Genomic DNA, 20,698 nt, shown 5'->3' on the forward strand with positions numbered 1-20,698 from the left:
TGGGCTAAGTGTTTGTTTTTATTTCAACTTTCTAACAAAAAAACAAACAAAAAAAGACAACATTGTAACAAGAAGACCCTGTAGTTGGTATACAGTCATTTGGCTGTGTAAATTCACTTGGAATTGTAAGTGAAACTAACCGAGAGGAAGAATAATGGAATGCTGGGTAAACCTATTAGAATGCTAGCTATGATGTCATAAATCTGTCATTGTGATACTCCATGCGTGTCATAAATATGAATGCCTTTGACAAGTGTGCTAACCAAAAGACATTTGAAACAGTGTCAGAACTGTCAAATTGTTGAATGGAATTTTCAAATGTGTTGTCGTTAAATAACAGGCTTACATAGATGAACAAAATATGATTTTTAGACCAATTAAATTGTATTTTGGCAGCATACCTCAAGACCTTTGACGTTGTACGAGTTGAGGATCCCTGCTTAGATGGCAAGCCTGAGATGGAAGGAAATCAATAGCGTTTGGAGAGGGTTAGTCAAAAAAATAGCGTCCATCTGCAGGTAACGTCAACACCTGAACAAAAAGGCGATCTGAAACGCGCCTGCTTTATTTAAACCTACCAGTTTGTCTCACGTGTGCATCTTGAGCTGGTGCCTTCGCAGGTGATAGTTCCTGGAGAAGCTCTTTCCACATTCCCCACATGTAAACATGCGCTCGCCCATGTGCAGTAGGCGATGCGCCTTGAGGCTGTGTGGCCGGCTGAAGCTTTTGGGGCACATTTCACACTTGTGGGGGCGCACACCCGTGTGCTTGCGCTCGTGTCGCTTCAAATCCCCCGACTGGCGGAAGCTCTCGCCACAGTGCGTGCAAAGATAGGGCTTCTCGCCCGTGTGAGTGCGCAGGTGCACGTTGAGCTGCCCCGAGTGGGCGAAGCTCTTGGCGCAGTGCGGGCAGCCGTGGGGCTTCTCGCCCGTGTGGGTTCGTTGGTGCTGCTTAAGACCATAAGGGTTGCTGAAGCCCTTTCCGCAGTCGGTGCACAGCGAGAGTTCTTTGGCCTCCTGGAAGCACGAGTGTCCCTTAAAGGTTTTGGCATCACCGAAACCCACCTGGCACTTGGGGCAAGTCAGCACCTTGTCCCGTTCCGGTTTGGGCTCGTCTTCCGGGACCTCGTCCAAGTACTCTTCCAGTTGGTGGTGGCGGCGGACGTGTTTGGCTAGGAAGCTTTTGGTAGTGAAGGAGAACTGACAGTGGGCGCAGGGGAAGACTTCGGCGGCGCAGTAATGTTTGCGGCAGGTGTCGGCGCGCCGGTGTTGCTCCAGGCCGGCGGACGAGGCAAAGTCCTTTCCGCAATGCTCGCAGCGCCATTCCGGCTCGCCTGGGTGCTGGGTCCGCTCGTGGCGGCGCAGGAAAAGCAACTTACCAAAGGTGGCGCCGCAAATCACACAGGCGTGTCGCCGCCCGGCGCACTCGTGAGCCCGCAGCTCTTCCGGGTCACCATAACTCTGCTTGCAGCGATTGCAGCAGAAGCGCTTGGCAACCTCCTCGCCAGCGCTATCAGGGTCTGTTTTTGTCACAAGGCGGGCAATGTGGCGCCGCGGTCTCGCGTGGGGAAGGTTTTCATCCATCCCCTCCGAGACCTGCGGGACAAATTCTGGGAGGTTCTCTTCGCCTCTCTCCTCTGCGTGACTAGAACGGACATGAAGTTGGAGGAGGTCCACGGTGGAGAAGTCAAGTAGACACTCTGCGCAACCGAAGGGCATGTCGGCGGGCGACCGGGGAGGAGCGCGCACCCTGGGGCGGCCTTTGCGGCGCGTCCTATGGCGCTGTAGGTGGCGGGTGAGGTCGCTGTACTGTCCGAAACAACGTTTGCATAGGGAGCATACATATGGGTGAAGCCTATCATGTACTAGCGTCTTGTGCTTTTTCAGAGCCGCTTTGCTGCGGGCGTTTTTCCCACACTCGGAGCAAATGTACCGTTGCTCGTCTGCTTCCGGCTCCGCCCCATTCGCCGTGTCTTCCGGCAGCTCTGCCCTCGTTATGTCTAACGGGTCAGGAGCCTCTTCTCTGGATTCACCGACCGGCTGGCTATTTTCTGCCGCGTTCGTCTCATCTGGCTTCCTGTGAACGGCCTGGTGTCGGATAAAACCAGACGCCTGGCTGAAGCTACGCTGGCAGAGCGAGCAGCAGTATGGGCGTCTGTTGCCGTGCACGGACAGCTTGTGCCTCCTTAAGTGAGACGCCTGCTTGAAAGTACGGTTGCAGTCGGAGCAGACCGCGGCAGGTTCTACATCGGGAACGGACACTTTGGGATTTTCCGCAACAGTTTGGTCCGGATGGGATTCAGTTTCCAAATTTGAATGGAAATAGTCAGCATGTCGCTGGAGGAAAGCCTCCGTGGTGAAGGTCAGCTGACAGTGGACGCACACAAAGAGCTGGGTTGCAGCAGGGGAAATCCTCTCTGCATTGTCAATGAGAAAATGGAGGCATTTTTTTTCAACTTTTTGATCATATGAAATTGTATACGCTGTATAACTTTTGCATGAGATTTTTTAAAGTAAGTTTTTTTGTCAAACCAATCAAGTTTTACCCATTTTGGCCTTTTCACTATATAAGTATAGCGTGTCAGCAAGCAATGTACACAGACAGTCAAGCTAATATTTCAAGACATTTTTTTTCCCAAATTTTAAATTTTACATACCTACAGTCTGGAACTTGGTCAACCACATTTGCCTCCAGGCGTCACTAAAGTGGGCCAGCAGTTTCCCACCGGGCCATACTAGCAACTCGTCCCCAGCTTGTACGCTACGACAGCAGTGGTAAAGGATACTATCTTTGTACTGCACTGCTAGCATATTGCTCTCATCCCTGTTCCGAGCTCGGTTGACATACCTGACAAAAACAAAACAAAAAAATAAAAACTTTAAAGTAGCTGTATTTTTTTTTTATGAAAAAAAAAACATTATTATTTTTTAATATACCTCATCCAGTTTGCCAGAGATTCTGAAGAGGCATCAATATATTTATAATCATTCAGTTCTTTGTAAATCTGCAAAATAAATTATATTCAGTCTGTATATCATTACCGCAACATAGTCATGAATATTAATGTGGTGTCAATAGTTTATGGACCTCCCAAGAGTAATCGCTAGCTATAGCATCCTCCATGCTAGTTTCTTCGCCCTCAAACGGTCCAAAATGCATTCCGGGAGCGAGTTCAGCCCCGTGATTGATGACCCCGACGCCTGCGCCGGGAATACTGGAGCGGCCCACCACCAGGCCGTAGGGCAGCGTGATGAGCGCCCTCTCGGGTGTGCCCGTATTGGTGGGAAAGTCCAGTATAAAAGACGGGACTCCAGCCTTGAACAGGTCGCCTTGGTCTTCAAAAAGAGCGAGACATTCGTCGCAACCTGGAAGATAAAATAAAAAATAAAAAATGTTAAAATTAAAAAAAAAGTTAAAATGGAGAAAATCATCAGGAATAAAAAGCTTCAAAAATGGCCTTTCTTACAAAAACCTTCTTCCGCCTCGCCATTGTTGACCAGCAAATTCTGGATTGATGGAATCACTATAAAATAAATATAGAGAACATATTTATGATTATAATTCCTTTGGCCATGGCTATCATTGCCTAGCAATTCATATAAAAAATATTTTTGAATGTAAAAGACTTTCACAAAATGGCCGCCGTATCACATGAAAAGCAGTTGAAAATATTCTTTTCTTGCTTTTTGACGAGAAACCACATATTTGTAGCTTTATGAATATGTAACAATACCACAGTTTTGTTATTATTATGTATTGATTATCTATCTGCTGCTTGTTTGTTGTTGTTATTCGTGAAATTCGTGGTTACGTTTTAAATCCCATTTGTATTCAATTCAATGCAAATGGCGGCTGTTTAATTCTAGTAAATTAGGTCCAGCTGCTCTTTATTACCGGAATGGAGTCAACTCAGCCTTAATGTTGTTTTAATTATTGCAGTGTAATACAAAGTGACTTACTAAACCAGTTACAAGAAATACACAAATACGCAAATTAATAAACAAAAAATGTATTCCGCTCGACACGTGGAAAGCTAAAACACGTCTATTTAAATTCAAGAATAAAATTGACAACAACTTAAGACATGATGAAACATTAAAAGGCATTTTTTAGACCGTCTTTTGAATGTAATTCACGAGGAAAGTGAATAAAAATTACGCACGTTATTTGAGACAAATAAAAAGATCTTAGGGAAGAAATTAAGCGCACCTGCGGTTTCGATGCTTCCAGTCGGCAAACAGTCGTTTATAATCACAACCCGAACCTGTCCGGTTGACTCGCCCCACTCCACGGCGTCCTCGGTGTTAGCCGACATCGAAGTTACGCACTCTGGGGGAAATAAAACGTATATTTTCGGTCCTTTACGACGAAAAACGGTCATGCCGAGCTAATTTACCTTTGATCTTAGCTAGCATTATTAGCTACGTCGTCGTAGAATGACCAACTCATTTCAGACTGACACAAAAATAGACAATTCCGTAAGTGATAAAATGACACGTGATAGCACCATGATAAAATGATTTATAAACACAACACATACCTTAGTTTTCCGCTTTAACTGTGACTTTTAAACTAACTTTACATTTTCAACTGACTACGCTAATCACAACACTGCGTAGAGAGTTAAACTCTTGACCGGAAAAGGACGTCTTCTTCGCAATTTTTTTAAAGGTAGACTAAGCGCATGTATCGAACTATACTCCCCCTTGTGGTTATTGAGCGAACAGACTAGTATAAAAAAAACAACTTTTTTTCAGCTTCTTTTGTCTTTTATTCAAAGTTATTCACATTAAAACACAAAAGGGCTTCAGACATTTATTTTATTTATCCACAGAAAGCAGTAAACTAAATAAAACATGCAGGACAATCTATGCAAATCCATAACAACATATAAACAATCTGGTCCTCCTAGTGTAGATCTACTTTCTAGTCCTTAACAGTCAAATTAAAACACAAGAGCATTTACTGTAATATATTTAAATATATCAAATGAGCTGCCTTGTTTTTAAAAATATGTAAACAGTTGTCAAATCCAACTTTGTGTAAAAATACAAAGCAAAAAGCATTTTACAATCAGATAAAGGTATGGAAGACCAACGTTTTCAGGCTGGAGCGTCTGGGGTTGATCCCACTTGCCGTCTTAGAGCGCCTCCCAATACTAAAGAAGGGGAAGCATCGAGTGGGCCGTTTACTCTTTTGAAAGTTTAAGAAGGAGGCAGTAGAACGTTGCACCAGCTCCACACTGACAGCATACTGCGCGGGCGCCCATCGGCACACTCGCACCACGGTCACCGAGGTGACCAAGCCACACTTGCGTGGCGACACCCCGCAAAAGATACACTCCCCGGGTTGGGCGGGCGTTCCCCGTTCCCACACCATGCCGGCTTCTTCCGTCACGCTCATGCCGCTGAGGTTACAAAGGGCCCGGAGGCAAACCTCCTCCAGGGCCTCGTTGCAGGGGAATCGCAGGAGGACGGCGACGAGCCGAGGAACGGCCCCTCGGCGTAGTAACAGCTGCTGATGCTTACCTAAAGAAAGTAAACATGTAAATAACAACTCAACTTGAGTGTTAAGACTACTGTATGCATGCCATGTACTACTATGTGTATGCTTTTCTTTGGGATACTCACAACTGTCATGAGACACCCGGGCAATAGCCTGGACCGCAAGTCTCAGCAGATTCTGGTCCCCACAAGTCAGAACTGAGAGCAGAGCTGTAACCAGGCCAGCATCTCCAAAACCTTTACGGATCACCGCTACAGAGACGGGAAACAAATCGTTGCTAACATGCTTCTTTGGGCCAAACTATGTTTTGTATCAATTTTTGCGAACTGCTATTTACATTCCTTGGCGAGCTCGGCCACCAGTTGGGCAGTCAGTAGTACCAGAGGCCCCCTGTCCCGCAGCAACAGCGCCAAGATCGGAAGAATCCCGCTGATCACCACTTGTTCGGCGGCCCCTTTGTCTGTAACAATAGGTCAACACAATGTAGGCCCCTTGAAAACATATTAATAGCAATGAAAGACTGTTCAAAGGGTCTTGAGAAGACTTACTCTTCTCCTGAATGGTCAACAGAACAGTACACAAGTGTGGTTTCAGCTCAGCTTCAATTCGCTCAAGACCCAGCACCCTGATGGCGCCCAAAGCGTTGTGTAGGTTGTCTGGGGGAAAGGGCCAGAAAAACCATAAGCCTGAGCGTGTGTAGATAAAAAGTGTGGTATACACTAGGTAACATTTTGAAGGGAGTGGCTAGATCAGACTTGGGATTTTGTCTATGAAAGAGTAGAAAACAATGCTCTTGGTCTTGGTTAGGTTGAGTTCTCTTGGTTGAGAAAAGTTTAGTGTCAATCAAAGCTATGAGTCGGAAGATGGATGTAAATAGTTACTTAAAAAACACTTACCATTGGGCGCGTAAGGTTGAAGTTGACTGGTCTTCCGTTTGTCCTTATTGGAACATGAGTATGTCAAAGTGAGCGGCACGTTGGAATGTCCCATCCTGGTCTTTTATTCCTTTCGCTTTCTAAGGACATTCCAGTCTTGGTGCGAGTGGCAAAGGCGTCAAGTGTTTTTGCTGTCTCCCGTCTTAACGCAAATCCCCACGCCCTCCCAAATCTCTTCTCTGGCCATCTGTGCGCATGCAAGGTTTGGGTATTAGCGTCTCCCACGGAGCTTCGGAAACGTGAGAACAGGCCATGTGACATGTGGCAAAGAAAAAAGAAGCTGTTGAAAGTAGATCTTTATTGTTTACTTTCAAATCTTTGAGGTTCATGGGTAATACAGAGAAAAGACCTGCAATTGTGCACAGTTAACAAAATAACAAATACATCTGGGTGGGCATTTTCAGACTTTGGCATTTTCGGTATTACACCAGTTTTTACTGAAAAGCCACAATGGCTCTCATATCCGTACCTTTAAAAACTGGTGCACAGGTAGTATGTTTGGGTTCAATTCCTCGATGAGTACACTTTCCCCAATAAAAAATACAAAGATAAATGTGTATATTGTACAAGGAGTCCAAACTAGCTAAAGTTAGGACACAAAAAATGACTGAGATAGTGTTATTTTGCTAAAAACTGATAACAAGCGGCTCATGACTGTTTTTAGTCCTTCCATTAGAGCAAAGATGGCGTCCTGTCAAGTCTGTGTAGAGCCCAGACCAGTAGAAACTGTTTCATAACCCACAGACACCAGAGTTAACACATTCTCTTGCACGCCATCAGTTTTGCAGGTCTCCACTTCCGCCATATTTCCCTGAAGTCCTTTCTTCTTGGCTCGGCTCCGCCCCTTACTTTTCAAGACAGCCTTTCCTTGCTCTTTGATTCCAAATGGCGTCTTATGACAACGTCGTTGTCGCCTACGGACACGTCGCGGCGTCTCGCTGGACTCTGACGGCTCGGTGGAGGCGGAGCCTGAAAGGATGCGGATTTGTTGCTCGATAACCGCCACGATGGAGTCCAAAGCCACGTCTAGCATTCCCAATCCGAGGCCGTGGGTGGCGCTGTCGAACGAGCCGCTGTTTGTCGGATCCTTGAAACTTCTGCGCATGTCTTCAAGGTGATTCCTGGAAAAATAAATGCTGTTTCACATATGGGTATCATTGAATAAAATGGTATTGGGACATACTTTGTCTCAATAATTTTGGACCAGTGTTGGACGGTGTTTGTGTTGGGGATAAGCTGCTTCGCCATGTTGACATAGTCGATGTAGTCATGTGAAAACTCCTTCATGTCGTCACACAATGCTCTCGTGTCACCTGAAAACACATATGCACTCAGCTACCATATTTACTCGCATATAAGCCGCCCCACGAATAAGCCAACCCCTCAAAATTGCTTTAACATGGTTGAATTTTAAAATTTCTCACGTATAAGTCGCATAAGGAATTAATTCATGCAGCTGCAAAACAGAAAATAACTAACAAATAGTAAATGTTACTTTGCCGACTACTACTGGTGAAAAAGAGTATAGCAAGTCATTTTTTGTCACAAATATGGCTAAATGTAAATGTAAAAATTTACTTTTCCTACATATATGTCTATAATGAATCTTTTTATGACCATTTATGATTTTTTCTTCAGAAAGTAATAATGGTAGCAAACCATCACTTAAATACAATCAAATTATAATTTATTATTGACTAGCTAACATGTATTTTTCCAAAGATTTGGATCAAAAATCTCTCTCTTGCCTTCAGTTAGTTTGGAAAAAGACGATGAAACGGACGTAGTGGTGCTGGGTGTGAGCCCCAGGACACCCAGGGACTCTAACAACGTCTTCTTGCTCGCTGGGCCTCGGCTCACCCGCGTATAGGCGGCCAATGAACGTAGCGACATCTTCTCTGGAGCCTGTAGGCGGCGCTTAATCTCATCGTAGGAGATGAGATGTTTACCTGCAATGCGCATCAATGACTGACTCATTGGAATTCAATTAATTTTTTTCACTAACGAGGCAACTTACGAGCTTTGGAACCTTTCATGTTGGGATCCAGCAGCGATGATACCTCAGCAAAAGGCATTTGTGTAGAGAACTCTTCAGTGGTGCTGGAGTTTTGCACCACCACCTGATTTTGAATGGGTTCCTCAGTCTGTACTTGGGTAGATAGCTCCATCTGAGGCTGAAGATGAGGCTGGATGCTATGCATCTCCACCTGGGTGCTCTCTAGTTGGACCTGGTCTTGAGGGGGAGGCAGGAGTAGTGTACTTTCAGCTAAACTTTGCAGACCCATTCCCCCTTGGGTCACAGTTTGGTCTGAGGTGACCTGAAATATTCCCATGACAGGCTTGACCATGGTGAATAGCATGTTGCCCTGAGCATCCAGGCCAACCACCCTTGTAGATTGTTCCATTTTGTTACTTAATCAATGGTTTTGAAGTGACTACTGTATGGTGTACTTCTTTAGTGGTTCATGATCACTTTGGGAAACAGCAGGTCCGTCCTAAAAGAAGCACCACATTAGTTTTGATGTAAAAAAAAAACAACAAAAAGCATCATAAATTGGACTGTATACACCTGCATTAATCCCCAAAAATGGCCGCCCATGACAGTTATCATAACAGGGAAGAATTCTATTGACTAAGATATGTTATCTGATTTATGCAAACGAACAAATATGGATTAAATATTATCCAATGTCTCTTATATTGCATGAATTATGATTTTTTAATGAAGACGTGGCAACCTTGGCTAACTCCTACTTTGAGAGAGTACACGTAAGCTTTCTTTCCATTATTATGGCATTTGGAGATCGGTCAAAATGGCTGCCACCGACGAGTTGTTTTGTTTGCTATTGTGGTATAGACATGGCAAATGTGTGAAAATGTGAGTAGAAAGGCCCCTAAAACGACAACAGTGTTCCAAAAGTAACCGGTGAGTGAAGGTGGTCCCACTCACCGGCGTTCTCGCCTAATAAGCCGCTACTGATCCTAGAACGGTCCTTGTTGGGTCGAGCGACATTTTCTCTTCTTTGCAAGCGAGTCGGCGGGTTGCAAATCAGCTCTTCTCGGATCCTTGTCGCGTTCGAGTAATCCAGTCGCTCATTGGTCGAACATCACGTCATTCATTTGGAAAGTGATCAGCCATTGGCTGAAACAAAATGTCAACAAAGAACAGGAGACTGTATACTTCCCACTTTTGTAGAGTTGTAAATATTATTCCATAACTTTGTACACCGTTGTAAATTAAATGTTAGTTTGAAATTTTATTTGTATAACAATAAAAAAATAAAAATAAAATAAAGCACATACAATTCAAATGATTAAAACCATATCAGTGCCAACAACTGCTAAAGAATGAAAATAAAATCTAATAAATAAACACAGTTTTACTCCAGTAATGAAGTCAGTAGTCGGATGAGCGTTTTGTGGTTGATTTTGAAAAAAAGCCCTGCAGTTCAAACAATAAACAAGTGCACAACAATCCAGATTTTATATACACACGTGAGACGACAACAAGACAAAAATTGGACCCCTGACAATCTTTGGCGTTTACGGTTGGATGACGTTTTTACTCGGTCATCATCCCGACATTCCGGCGGTACGTCTGCTCTTTTTCAAGTCAGAATGGGCGCTCAGTGTCGGCGTGTTCGCTGCTGAACGCCCAATGCGCCCGGGATGGTGATGTAGACTGGCGGCTGGGGCTGTCGCAGGAAAGGGATGCGTTTCAGATGATTATTTGTCTGGGCAGTGTCCGAGATTGGCCCTGGAGAGAAATAAAAATGACAAAAAACGTCATTTCTATGTTGTGTAAGTCATGAAAGTTAGTAGTGTGTAATTTGAGTTATTGTTGATGTATTACCTGCTTGCTGGCTGCTGACTGGTACCCTGACTTTGGCAAGAGGCGGGACTCCTTTGAATAGGGGGCGGAGCCCAGGGATGTGAGACTGGCCGCTGATATGAAGGTGAGCCTCGGAGGTGCTGTCCAAAGGGCGGAGCCTTGTTGTTGTATTCCTTTTGGAGTGAGGTAGCTAAACGAGAGGAGATTAGAGTCATTTTATGATAATTGCTATACAAAATTGTTATTGTCCAATCATATTGGGCGGTGATACTGACACCACAGTTGCAAAATGTCTTCTGTAATCTGGTATTTGTTCGCTTACTGCTTGTCCGGTGACTTCAAAAGATCGGGAGCGCCTCTTCTTGCGTCTCGCTTCAAAGTCGGCGTCTCGGTGACTTTGGTTCTTCCCTGTTAGCTTGTGGTTCCGCGTCCAGGTAGCGTGAAGGCCGCCCCCCTCGCCGGTGCTGCTGGACAAATTGTCATCTGAGGTGGCGTGCCGGAGTTCGGGGCTGGGCTGCCTGACGCGCCGTGCCAGTGGACCTCCCTTTAGCTTAGCGGGCTCTGAAGGCGAGGGCGCTAAATGGGAGGCTTCTAGTTCTCGGGCTTTGGAGCGCCGCCTCGCCGCCTGAACCGAGATATTCCGGACGCCTTTGAGGAGTTCTTGCTTCTCTGTGGACAAGAGAAAATTGTTGGTGGGGATATTTTTGCGTGAGTTTTGGGGGTCTTACCGTTTCTCGAAAGAGGGGCGTCCGCTCCTGCCTCGCTGCTCTCGGGGGAGGAGTCTAGTTGGCTGCTGACGCTATGGCTGAGGTGGCTGTAGCTTAGTGAGTTTAGGGGAACCAAAGGCTGAAGCTGAGTGGATAAGTCAACTCGTTAGAATCCAAACTGGCGATTGTGTGGTTGAAGTTTTTGATTTTTGCACTCACCTCTCTGTTGCCCTTCCCGTTGATGTGGATAGGGGGCGGGGTCATGATGGAGGATATTTTCATATGTCGTGAGTGGGCGATGTTTCGGAAAAATCTCTCGCTGTCCCTGATGTTTGAGAGAAAGAAAACCAATTATTTGTCAGGATTTTTGTGGGTTTGCGGTAATTTTGTACTCACTGTTCAGGTTCGGGCAGAATGGGAGGCAACGTATGGCGCCGCAGTTTAGCCTGTCCTGGACTTTCTTTGGGCCGTGCTTTCTCCTGGTCTGAATCTGGGCCTTGAATGGCATCTCCAATCTTGGGTGGAGAGCCTCCCTGGAGAAAAAAATGGATTAGTCTTTCTATAGCTATAGACATTTTGAGGCAATATGGTCTATCAAAACCTGTTTACCTTTCTAGTGTGATAGTTGTTGGCCTTATCCAGAGCCACGGCCCGGTCCAGTTTCCTCTCATCTCGTTCTCTGGTGTACATATCGTAGAGCTCCTGTAGTTGGGGCGGCACCAGCAGACTGTGTTCTAGAGTAAGAACAACCCACTCAGTCGACTAGGACCGCACGAGGTCTGAACGGATGCGGAATTCCACACAAACCGTCAATGAACCGCCTCTGCTGTCGGATGAGCTCGTCGCAGAGATGGCGGTGCATCTCAAACCGGCGGACCACAAAATTCTTTTGGCGGATGACATTCTCCTTCAACAATGCCAGCGACTGCATCTCGGCGTTGTCGATCTCTAGCTCGTGGACTTTACACAGAAGGCCCAGGATTTCACGTTGGTCTTCTGAGCTCACCCGACGTGGGAGGAGCTCCTCAAGGTGGCGTGCCTGGTTGCGGACTTCCAGAAACCGGCGCTCCAGTAGTGCCTGCAGACAAAAAAAGGGCAATTTATCACATCTCCATGCAGATTACAGTAGTACAATTGTGAAGACCTTCTGTTTATGGAGCTTCTTCTGTTCCATTACGAGGGCTGTGAGGTTATCTCTGGCCACGCCCACTTCTTCCGTCTCAGGTACGTCGGGTGGCGACTCCGGTGAGTCGGAGTCCTTGTCGCTGTCATCTTTGCTAGCGCTTTCCTTGCGCTTTTCTGATCGCCACTTATGACGTCGCCTGCTTCGTTCCTGCTCCCAGCTGGGGACGAGACGTTCCATGAATATGCTAATGCTAAAAATACATATTTTTGGGAGGATAATTGAAGACAAACTGACTCTGCGATGGTAAGCAGCTGCTTGGAAGCGTCCAATTGGATCTCTGTGTTGTTGGTTTCCAGTTCCATCAGGTTTCTGCGGATATCCATCTGCTGACGGAAAGCGCTCAGAAGCTGCTCCCTCAGCTGGTCCATCTCGGCTCGACTTTGTTGGCAGGAATGTGCTTGCACCTCGGCTAGAATGGAAATAGTCAAATTGTAATAGTGGTTAAATGACGTTTTGATCAGTTATGAGACAAGAAAAGATGGATGAAAGGGGCCTCACCCTGGACTTGGCGGATGTCAGCCCGGTCAGGCGCCATCTGGCGGCCCGCCTGCTCGGCGATCTTCTTTTTGAGCCGCTCGATTTCACAACGGAGATCCGAGATGATATTGGTGTATTGGGCAATGTGGTAGGACACATTGATAAGGTTCTTCTTTACCTGTGTAGGGACAAAATAAGAATTTTTATAAACACAAAATAATTGTATTCTTGTTGTATCATTTTAAAATGTGTTTATTTTAATCAAAATAACGGTTTAAATGAAAGGTTGGTCTCCACTGGTTTCAGTAGCAAAAGCAAGAAAAAAAAAATCGGTGCATAATATTCTGTTACCACAGGAGGGCGGTATTTCATCCAAAAATAATCTCAACTGACTGTGACTTTTAAAGTCAGGTCATTTCTTTCAATGATAATAAAACGGAATGTAATTTGATTTGTATACTGACAATAAAATTCAATTCATATTTTTGCAACTCACCCTCGTGCGAATACTTTTGGCACGGTCGGCGTAAGTCAACGTGTTGCGGGATTCCTCGAAAGCCACGGACGCGGGACTGATGTGAGCTATCATGACGGTCCTGCTATTCCCACCTAAAGAATCCTGCCAATCCAAAATATTTTTCATTCATTTACTGGCTAAAAAGAGCCCTCAAAAAGGGTTTCCTACCTTGAGTAGTCGAGTCAACTTGCTGTCTCGATAGTTGATATATTTATTGCCATTCTTGTCGCTCAGTGCATTAATACAGTTGCCCAAGGCCAAGAGAGAGCGATTAATATGAGCGCCTTCTTTTAACCTTTGACCTCTGTTCTGCGTCTGATTGACAGGGGGACAAAAAGAGACAAACTTTTGTTCCACTTTCCGCTGAACAGTGGTAGAATATGTACGTCTACCTGGGCCGCCCGCTCCGATCCGGCCAAGTCGATCATGAAAAGTCGGGCGAAGCGGACCTCCTGTGAGACGTCCCGGGAGCGACTCTGTTGCCTGACGGCCACCTGCAGGACGGCGTGGGAGCGAGATGACGTCCGGTTGGCGGCGGTGGGCTCTTGTGTTCGTTGCTTGTTGCCCTTGGTTAGCAACTCCATGATCTGTGGAATGCGCACATAGTGTCACTGGGGGTTTTAATTGGATAATTTGAAAGGAAAGTCACCTCTTGAGCGTTAAGGGTGGACACCTCAGTGATGCCCGCAACCTGAATCTCTCCTTTGGCGTCCTCCCGGAGGTCCAGGAAACCCGAAGATGGGTTGAGGAGGTCTCGGATCATCTCGTTGTAGATCTACAATAAATCACATTTTGGAAGTTTTGAAGACATCTTGGGAAGACAAATCTGCTTGTAGTTTTAAGAATATACATACAATAAAAATAAAATTACTTTTAATCTTAAAATAGGTAACATTATACACAATTGGGAGACATTTAATGGCAAATTCACTTAAAACTGTCCCACCTCCAAATAGGACATGGAGACATTGTACATCATGTCATCGCTGCTTTCCTCGATGGCCCGAAAAAGATCGTTGAGGGTGCGGACGTAGATTCCGGGTTCCTTGTCAGTGCCCAACATGGTGTACGTTTTACCACAACCTGTATAAATACCAGAAATATTTTTTGGAATCAAGTAATTCCAAATTTTAGACATATAATGTAAAAAAAATGGTGTCCAACCTGTGGGTCCATAGGCAAATACAGTGGCATTATAGCCTGAGATGAGACCCTCGATTAGGCCTTTGGTGGTGGCCCGATATACTTCTTCCTATCATGGGAAGGAATAAAAAATGAAAAATTAGCGGGAGGTTCAAATCCAAATGTTTATTTATTGTGGCTGACCTGATTGGCCGAGTAATCAAAAGCTACATCGAACATGTAAGTCTTCTCCCTGGATCGGTGGGCCCTTAAAGGGTCGTCGGGGTCCTCCATGGGGTCCATCAGGATCACCATCTAGAGAGGGGAGATAAAAATGAGAGGTTGAAATGTAGAGCAAAATGCAGAACAAAATACATGCAGAATACACATTCATTTGTTTTAGGTAGGTTTTCAATGTGTTTTTAATGAGAATAATTGATATTATTATATCACCCATGACTTGTCAAATTATAATTGATTTCCCAAAATGGACTTTTCAATTAATTTAGGCATTTTAGCTCAAAAATATGATTATTTATTATTATTATAGCCTATTGCAAAATGAATGGGGGCAAAAAAGCACTAAAATTGGATGTTTCGTGGATCCTGATTGGCCCTCAGGCCGCAAGTTTGAGACCCCTGCTCAAAACAAATGAAAATATGTGAGGAATCATCATTCCAGTTAACCCATTAAAGGGGACCAGTACAAAATGGGAATGCAATTTGTTTGCTGAAGGGAAAATTATGACTGGCACGCTTTGCTCAATGAGTGGATGGTGAACAGCAGTTGAGGGAGATAATGTTCTTTTCACAAAAGGTCAAACCCCATTCGCGTCATCCTTTACGACTCCGCCTCCTACGCTTTTATGACGTCGGCCTCTGAGGTCACGGGGTCACCGGCGCCCCTATTTTTTTTCCTGGCATGCGCCGGCAAGATTAAGACGAGCGCTTTTGTACAAACGTTTGTTTTGCTGTATCAGCCTGTCCATCCGTCTGTCATTTTATTCCCATGGAGATGCAGTGTCTTTTAACCCGGCGCGGTTTGGAGGTTTTGGGTTTGAATCTCATCTGCGCATTTTTTCCGAAATGCGACCGAGAGGTCGTCAGAAAGTTATCGGTGATCTGGTGGAAAGTCTGCCAGCTGCCATCTGCCCCGTCAATGCCAGCCTGGATGGATCTCCTTTCAGGCGCAGTGTCGTCTCGCCGTGGTGACGTAAGACGTCTCTGCCTTGGCACTTTTCCCTTCGCCGTAAAGTCAACGCAAGCAACAATCAAAGTGGCGACAACAAATCATACCCGCTGTACAAAATAATCAAATTCTGGTTCTTTGCTTGTAAAATAAGAAAATGGACCCAAATGGTTTTGTTCCACTACCACTACTACTACCATTGTCAGTCACTATTATTACTACTAAAACCACTACTACTAATACCAATAGTATCACTGCCACTAACACTACTACTACTACTGCTACTACAACCACTACTACTAATACCAATAGTATCACTGCCACTAACACTACTACTACTACTACAACCACTACTACTAATACCAGTACTATCACTGCCACTAATACTACTATTACTACTACCAGCAATATCAATGCCACTACTACTACTACTACTACTATCAATGCCACTACTACTACTACTATCAATGCCACTACTACTTCTACCACTACTACTACTACTACTACTACTACTACTACTACTACTACTACTACTACTACTACCACCACTACTACTACAACCACTACTACTACAACCACTACCACTACTACTACAACCACTATTACCACAACCACTACTACTACAACCACTACTACTACAACCACTACTTTGTTCAGGTAACTCGGCATGGGTGCAAAAATAACCGATTAGGCCACCCCGGGTAAATTTGAAAGACAAACGGTGCGAAATGAGCCACTTCGGACAGGAGAGGGAATGAGCAGAGGGGAGATTATCCACTTTTCCAGCTCAGACTGGCTATTTGGAGCCACTTGCAACAAAAACAGCGTGAAGCTCTTGCCTGCTACTGCCTTTTGCTAGCCTCTCTTGTGCCACCTATTCAAACACTCATAAAAAGAAAAAGTCAAGGACAGAGTTCCCTTTTTTTCCTTGACCTCAGAGGTCATTGGGACAGCACTAGGTCACATTAACATCTTGGAAGGGGAAAAAGTCAAGTTGTGCGACCTGAAGATGTCTCCTTTTGTTAAAAAAATATTTTTTTTATGTGGGCACACCTCTGAAAAACAAACCAAAAACAACACAATGATAACATAATAAGCCCATAAAAGAAACCTATGTATTAAGAGGCACAAGAATGACCATTTCTTACAGTGAGAAGACCCCACCCTAACACCAGATACTCCATCCCGTTGTACACGTTTCCCCCCTCATTAACCCACGTGAGGAGGCGTGAAATAGAATAGAAACCACACACAATGGCCCTGACCTCGTAGACGGGTGTCTCCATGGTGACCAACCTTGGCCATAAAAGCCTCACCCATATTGTGCCACTATTAAACCCTGTTTGGCCACCTTCCCAAAAAACGCTACCTAAACAAAAATGACCATCTCATTACTAAATCCTTAAACTATGATTGGTCAACAAGTAGCAGTTTTACAAAGGAGCAGGTGGCTAAAAAAGGCTTACTTAACCTGAGCCCCAAGACGTCCAATCAGCTCGTTTGACCAAGGCGGCGAGATGAAGGCCGGCCCCCCCGCGGGTACCCCCTACTCCGACATATCTTAATCTGTCTGAGCGCTACCTGCGCACCATATGGCCTACGTGGCCTTGTGTATTTAGTGGATAAGGTTTGTAAACAGAGCGCTAGGTGTCATGTTTTGCCGAGGTGTGTGCAAAAGTGCATTCAAGAGGAGAAATTGTACAAGGCGACACCACACAGGCTTTTAATGGGTGTCAAATTTATACTAAACATTAGCCTCCAGATTAACAAACCACTACCGTATTTAACGGACTATAGTAACACTTTTTTATAGTTGGATGAGCCTGCAATTAATATTTTTTTTGTTTGTTTAGGCTATTGTTATCTGAAAACTGTTGCTTATTGAGTTTGTTATTTTCAAATTTACCATATTTTCTTCAATATGTCACAAAAAAAATGACTGAATCGAGGGTACGGCTTATATGCGCATAAGACGAAACACCAAAACGTGAGCCAATGATTTCAAAATAGAGAAAAAATAAACAAATACAATTTATTTAGACATTCTATGAATGAAATTCAAGACAAAAAATGTATCTTGCATAAAACATGGAAAAACTCACTTACTTGTGCCTGCCATTGCGCACTCAAGGCGCCGCCATCTTACCTGGAGTTGACAAAATAGACGGCTATGGACACAATTCCTGGTTGTACTGCTCATCTGACTTCCTTTTTGAAATTGTTTACATGCAGGCAACAATGTGTAACACATTTATACTCCATTTAAGGCATTTTTAAGGGGGGCGGCCTATACGCGAGTAAATAAGGCAACTACGCTATGACAACATTATTCATGCGTAACGTTGTTTATCCTCTTCATTCACGCTGTCCGCCACCTTAAGTACTTCTCAAATCCAAAGCCCACAATCCCCTACTAAGATAACAAACAAGCGCGAGTAGTCTAAACCGTGAACCCTCACCCTTGGAGAAGAGGTCACCAACAGTCTGTAATGGCGCCCAATACTATTTTACGAGGGTCAATTTGGGCCAATGTGGTTCTTGATTATCTTCCACTACTCTTTGGCAAGATACCATTATTTAATCCACGAGTTTGAATGGGTCCTTGAGGCCAAACATGAGCTTTCCAAAGCGGATGTATTGTAAGTGAGCGCCCAAGTGGGATCTATAGCCATGTTATTCCCATTGATGACAATAATGATGTCACCATGCTTCTGTTGTCCCGGAGCCTGGCGCTAATTGAATTACAAGGCAGGATACGGACAAAGAAATGCACCTGATCCCGAGGGGAAGTGGGATTATCCCTTCCTGGAAGTGCTCTCCAGGCCGCAAGGACACCCATTCGCCATCAGGACCATGATGGCGGGGAGTGGCCCGCGAGAAACGACTAATATTTCGATGACATTAGCCCCCATGTCGACATTCGGGGTTTCTTTTTCCCAAGAGAGGCCGTAATGATGTCGCCAAGTCAACTGTCGTCACGCCTGACGCCGTTCCCGGCGCCAGTCGCGACGCTCATTATCGCCGCCTCCTTTGTTCATTACGTTCGCACCACACACGAAACCCGCGAGGGGACGGCGTGGAATTGACAACACGGCAGCCCCAGCTGCGTCCGGCTCTCGTACGACGAAAGTGTAGCGCTTCGAGTGGGCTCGTGCTTGGGATCAATTCCCTGAAGGCCACTGCTGTGAAAACAAGGAGGCGGGGCGCCGGTAGTGTAAAATTTCTTCTTAGCGCAAGCTAGCGCTACACTGGGGCTTCTTGGATGATTACATTTCTCATGTTCAGGTTGTGTGGTTTTTTTCTGGGTATTCCAGTTTCTTCCCACAACCCAAAAATGTATACAGCAGGTTGATTGGTTGTCCATTATGTGCCTTACCATTGGTTGGCTAACAATTGACGTGGCTGTGATAGGCTCCGGCACCCTCCGCGGCCCTTCTGAGGATGGACGAATTGGAAAATGTAAAAAAAAACATGTATTTTTTTAGAGATAATTGTATCCAGGTTCACTATTTGAGATCAAGTTTTACAAAAATAAACAAAAGCTAAATTTTTACTATGTCAAACTCGTATGACACGTTCAGCCATTTTGAATTTGTGTTAAAGTGGACACTCATTTTGACACCCGACCCGTGCGACTTTTCATTTGACAGCAAACACATGACACTTGAAGTCACCAGCAGCTGACATCTTATCCTGACGTAAGATGACCTTTGCTTCCATCCGACCATGGAAGAACCTCAATGCACCTTCACCCGACGTCCGATGCCCTCACCTGTTCGTCCAGCCGGTGCGCCACGATGGTGGCCCCCTCCTCCTGCTCTCCATCGCTGAGGGGCCGAATCCTCAAGGCCACCTGAAACCATTAATACAAAAAATAAACATTAGACAACGTCAGAAGTAGCAAGTAAGAAGATAAATATGATCTCTAATAATATAATACTTTTGAAACATTGAGTTAGAGGATGATTGAATGAATGGAACAGTTGGACTTTGGTTTATATTCTTAAAAAAATCCAAAATGAAGTCATTGGTTTCCACTATGCATAGGCAAACAGCAGAAAGCTACATTTAAATGACATTCTTGCGGTCAGTAGAAAGTGTTTTGGGAGAAGCCGGGCTCCATTACGACTGACACGAGTACTTCAATAATTCACGTGGCCTGCTGCGCAAACCATTAATCATGCGTCCGTTTATTTAGTATTTCTTTTGAGTAGTTTTTGTTTTTCAAGTTGAAGCATTATAATGAAACAATTAGCAAATGCCTAAAACACATTCACAGTCAGTTAACCAATTAGTACATACATACACTATTACCTACATTTGGAATGTTGCTAATACATTTTAAATAAATGAGTTTACGTAGAAAAAAAACAACAATTCTTAATTTCAAACCCCATTTTACCTTGAAGAGTCCGTCTTAAAACCGTCTTGAGCTCATGTAGCTTTTTCTGGGAATTGTTAGCGTACATGTGACTTAATAAGTTTACAACAGTGTAAATACAATAAAGAATTCCAATATAATGTGGCTAAAATACTCTTAAAGTGAATGAGATACTACTACACAAACTATTGTCGAGTTAAATTAATTAAGTTAGTAAGTTAGCAAGCTAGTTAGTCGGCACTTACGGTAAATTGGTGCTCCTTCGACTCGGCGGTGTCTTTCATGTTCACTCGGGGTGCATCAGTCCGAATTTATTCGGACTCTTCGGCATGGCCCTTCCCTTTGAAATACACCTGCTATGCTTTATTTATTCTTTTATTTTGCCTTTATCTTTCTTCCTCCTTTCCGAGCCACTTCGGCGGCCTCTCCGTCGAGTTACAGCCGCCTCCAGAGCGTCGATGTCCGGCCGCGGAAGGCTCGTTGAGTCGTTGGCAGGTGCGCTGCTCACCGTCTTAACTCACCGCTGCAGTTGGGCTGACTGTTGCTCGACTGGCGCGGGGTGTGCGTACGCATGCGTACTACAGCGTCTTGGTGCACGCGCACGTCGCCCCTGGAAACGTGAGCGCGCTGGAGTAAACTGCCCCCCACCCCCCTGAGATTTGTAGTTTTTACTTTTTAAAATGGTGGTGTGTTATTTTAAAAACGTATATATATAATAATATCTAAATCCACCTATTTTCAAGTTATCTATTTAAAGTTATGTATATAAGTGGATATTAAAATGTAAATATAACACGACAATGTAAATGAATACATCCTCCAAAATCGAAGATATATTCTAAAATGA

At 44.6% G+C, this 20,698-nt stretch overlaps 4 protein-coding genes across 7 annotated transcripts; all 4 read right to left on the reverse strand.

The window, feature by feature from the left end:
- Nucleotides 1–4,667, reverse strand: LOC144211572 (histone-lysine N-methyltransferase PRDM9-like). 3 transcript variants are annotated; one of them, XM_077738925.1, is made up of 9 exons: nucleotides 4,541–4,667; nucleotides 4,397–4,455; nucleotides 4,210–4,329; nucleotides 3,467–3,523; nucleotides 3,088–3,365; nucleotides 2,937–3,004; nucleotides 2,657–2,847; nucleotides 579–2,416; nucleotides 1–453 (listed from the first exon to the last, which is right to left on the reverse strand). In XM_077738925.1, the coding sequence occupies exons 2-8, from the start codon at nucleotides 4,413–4,415 to the stop codon at nucleotides 588–590; spliced, it is 2,562 nt and encodes an 853-aa protein (XP_077595051.1). In that variant the 5' UTR covers nucleotides 4,416–4,455; nucleotides 4,541–4,667; the 3' UTR covers nucleotides 1–453; nucleotides 579–587. The 3 variants fall into 3 exon arrangements, with proteins under 3 accessions (XP_077595051.1, XP_077595050.1, XP_077595052.1); XM_077738924.1 differs by having other exon boundaries at nucleotides 1–2,416; XM_077738926.1 differs by lacking the exon at nucleotides 4,397–4,455 and having other exon boundaries at nucleotides 1–2,416; nucleotides 4,541–4,664.
- A 124-nt stretch (nucleotides 4,668–4,791) lies between these two features.
- Nucleotides 4,792–6,601, reverse strand: LOC144211745 (rap1 GTPase-GDP dissociation stimulator 1). 2 transcript variants are annotated; one of them, XM_077739178.1, is made up of 5 exons: nucleotides 6,402–6,600; nucleotides 6,054–6,161; nucleotides 5,843–5,965; nucleotides 5,631–5,756; nucleotides 4,792–5,528 (listed from the first exon to the last, which is right to left on the reverse strand). In XM_077739178.1, the coding sequence occupies exons 1-5, from the start codon at nucleotides 6,493–6,495 to the stop codon at nucleotides 5,074–5,076; spliced, it is 906 nt and encodes a 301-aa protein (XP_077595304.1). In that variant the 5' UTR covers nucleotides 6,496–6,600; the 3' UTR covers nucleotides 4,792–5,073. The 2 variants fall into 2 exon arrangements, with proteins under 2 accessions (XP_077595304.1, XP_077595303.1); XM_077739177.1 differs by having other exon boundaries at nucleotides 4,792–5,756; nucleotides 6,402–6,601.
- Nucleotides 6,602–6,719: 118 nt separating this feature from the next.
- On the reverse strand, nucleotides 6,720–9,545 carry LOC144211626 (uncharacterized). The gene is made up of 5 exons (XM_077739009.1): nucleotides 9,391–9,545; nucleotides 8,458–8,935; nucleotides 8,189–8,389; nucleotides 7,624–7,753; nucleotides 6,720–7,561 (listed from the first exon to the last, which is right to left on the reverse strand). The coding sequence occupies exons 2-5, from the start codon at nucleotides 8,843–8,845 to the stop codon at nucleotides 7,135–7,137; spliced, it is 1,146 nt and encodes a 381-aa protein (XP_077595135.1). The 5' UTR covers nucleotides 8,846–8,935; nucleotides 9,391–9,545; the 3' UTR covers nucleotides 6,720–7,134.
- A 354-nt stretch (nucleotides 9,546–9,899) lies between these two features.
- kif19 (kinesin family member 19) lies at nucleotides 9,900–20,391 on the reverse strand. Its single transcript, XM_077739740.1, has 20 exons — nucleotides 20,097–20,391; nucleotides 19,243–19,323; nucleotides 14,486–14,596; nucleotides 14,324–14,411; nucleotides 14,106–14,242; nucleotides 13,809–13,934; nucleotides 13,552–13,746; nucleotides 13,328–13,474; nucleotides 13,139–13,261; nucleotides 12,664–12,820; nucleotides 12,400–12,574; nucleotides 12,124–12,322; nucleotides 11,787–12,057; nucleotides 11,589–11,713; nucleotides 11,376–11,512; nucleotides 11,199–11,304; nucleotides 11,001–11,124; nucleotides 10,595–10,941; nucleotides 10,294–10,462; nucleotides 9,900–10,197 (listed from the first exon to the last, which is right to left on the reverse strand). The coding sequence occupies exons 1-20, from the start codon at nucleotides 20,133–20,135 to the stop codon at nucleotides 10,067–10,069; spliced, it is 2,988 nt and encodes a 995-aa protein (XP_077595866.1). The 5' UTR covers nucleotides 20,136–20,391; the 3' UTR covers nucleotides 9,900–10,066.
- Nucleotides 20,392–20,698: the final 307 nt, after the last annotated feature.

The sequence above is a fragment of the Stigmatopora nigra genome, chromosome 18 (genome assembly GCF_051989575.1).
Source record: "Stigmatopora nigra isolate UIUO_SnigA chromosome 18, RoL_Snig_1.1, whole genome shotgun sequence".
Classification (NCBI taxonomy): domain Eukaryota; kingdom Metazoa; phylum Chordata; class Actinopteri; order Syngnathiformes; family Syngnathidae; genus Stigmatopora; species Stigmatopora nigra.

Coding starts and splice junctions, on each gene's coding strand:
- LOC144211745 (XM_077739177.1), bottom strand. CDS start 6,495: ATGGGACATTCCAACGTGCCGCTCACTTTGACATACTCATGTTCCAAT. Junction 6,162..6,401: donor TCAACCTTACGCGCCCAATG/GTAAGTGTTTTT, acceptor CCTTTCCCCCAG/ACAACCTACACAACGCTTTG. Junction 5,966..6,053: donor GTTGACCATTCAGGAGAAGA/GTAAGTCTTCTC, acceptor CTATTGTTACAG/ACAAAGGGGCCGCCGAACAA.
- LOC144211572 (XM_077738925.1), bottom strand. Junction 3,524..4,209: donor TGGAAGCATCGAAACCGCAG/GTGCGCTTAATT, acceptor TTTATTTTATAG/TGATTCCATCAATCCAGAAT. Junction 3,366..3,466: donor CGAGGCGGAAGAAGGTTTTT/GTAAGAAAGGCC, acceptor TTTATCTTCCAG/GTTGCGACGAATGTCTCGCT.
- LOC144211626 (XM_077739009.1), bottom strand. CDS start 8,845: ATGGAACAATCTACAAGGGTGGTTGGCCTGGATGCTCAGGGCAACATG. Junction 8,390..8,457: donor CATGAAAGGTTCCAAAGCTC/GTAAGTTGCCTC, acceptor TGCGCATTGCAG/GTAAACATCTCATCTCCTAC. Junction 7,562..7,623: donor TCCAAAATTATTGAGACAAA/GTATGTCCCAAT, acceptor TTATTTTTCCAG/GAATCACCTTGAAGACATGC.
- kif19 (XM_077739740.1), bottom strand. CDS start 20,135: ATGAAAGACACCGCCGAGTCGAAGGAGCACCAATTTACC. Junction 14,243..14,323: donor ATTTGCCTATGGACCCACAG/GTTGGACACCAT, acceptor GTATTTATACAG/GTTGTGGTAAAACGTACACC. Junction 13,935..14,105: donor TCTCCATGTCCTATTTGGAG/GTGGGACAGTTT, acceptor GATTTATTGTAG/ATCTACAACGAGATGATCCG.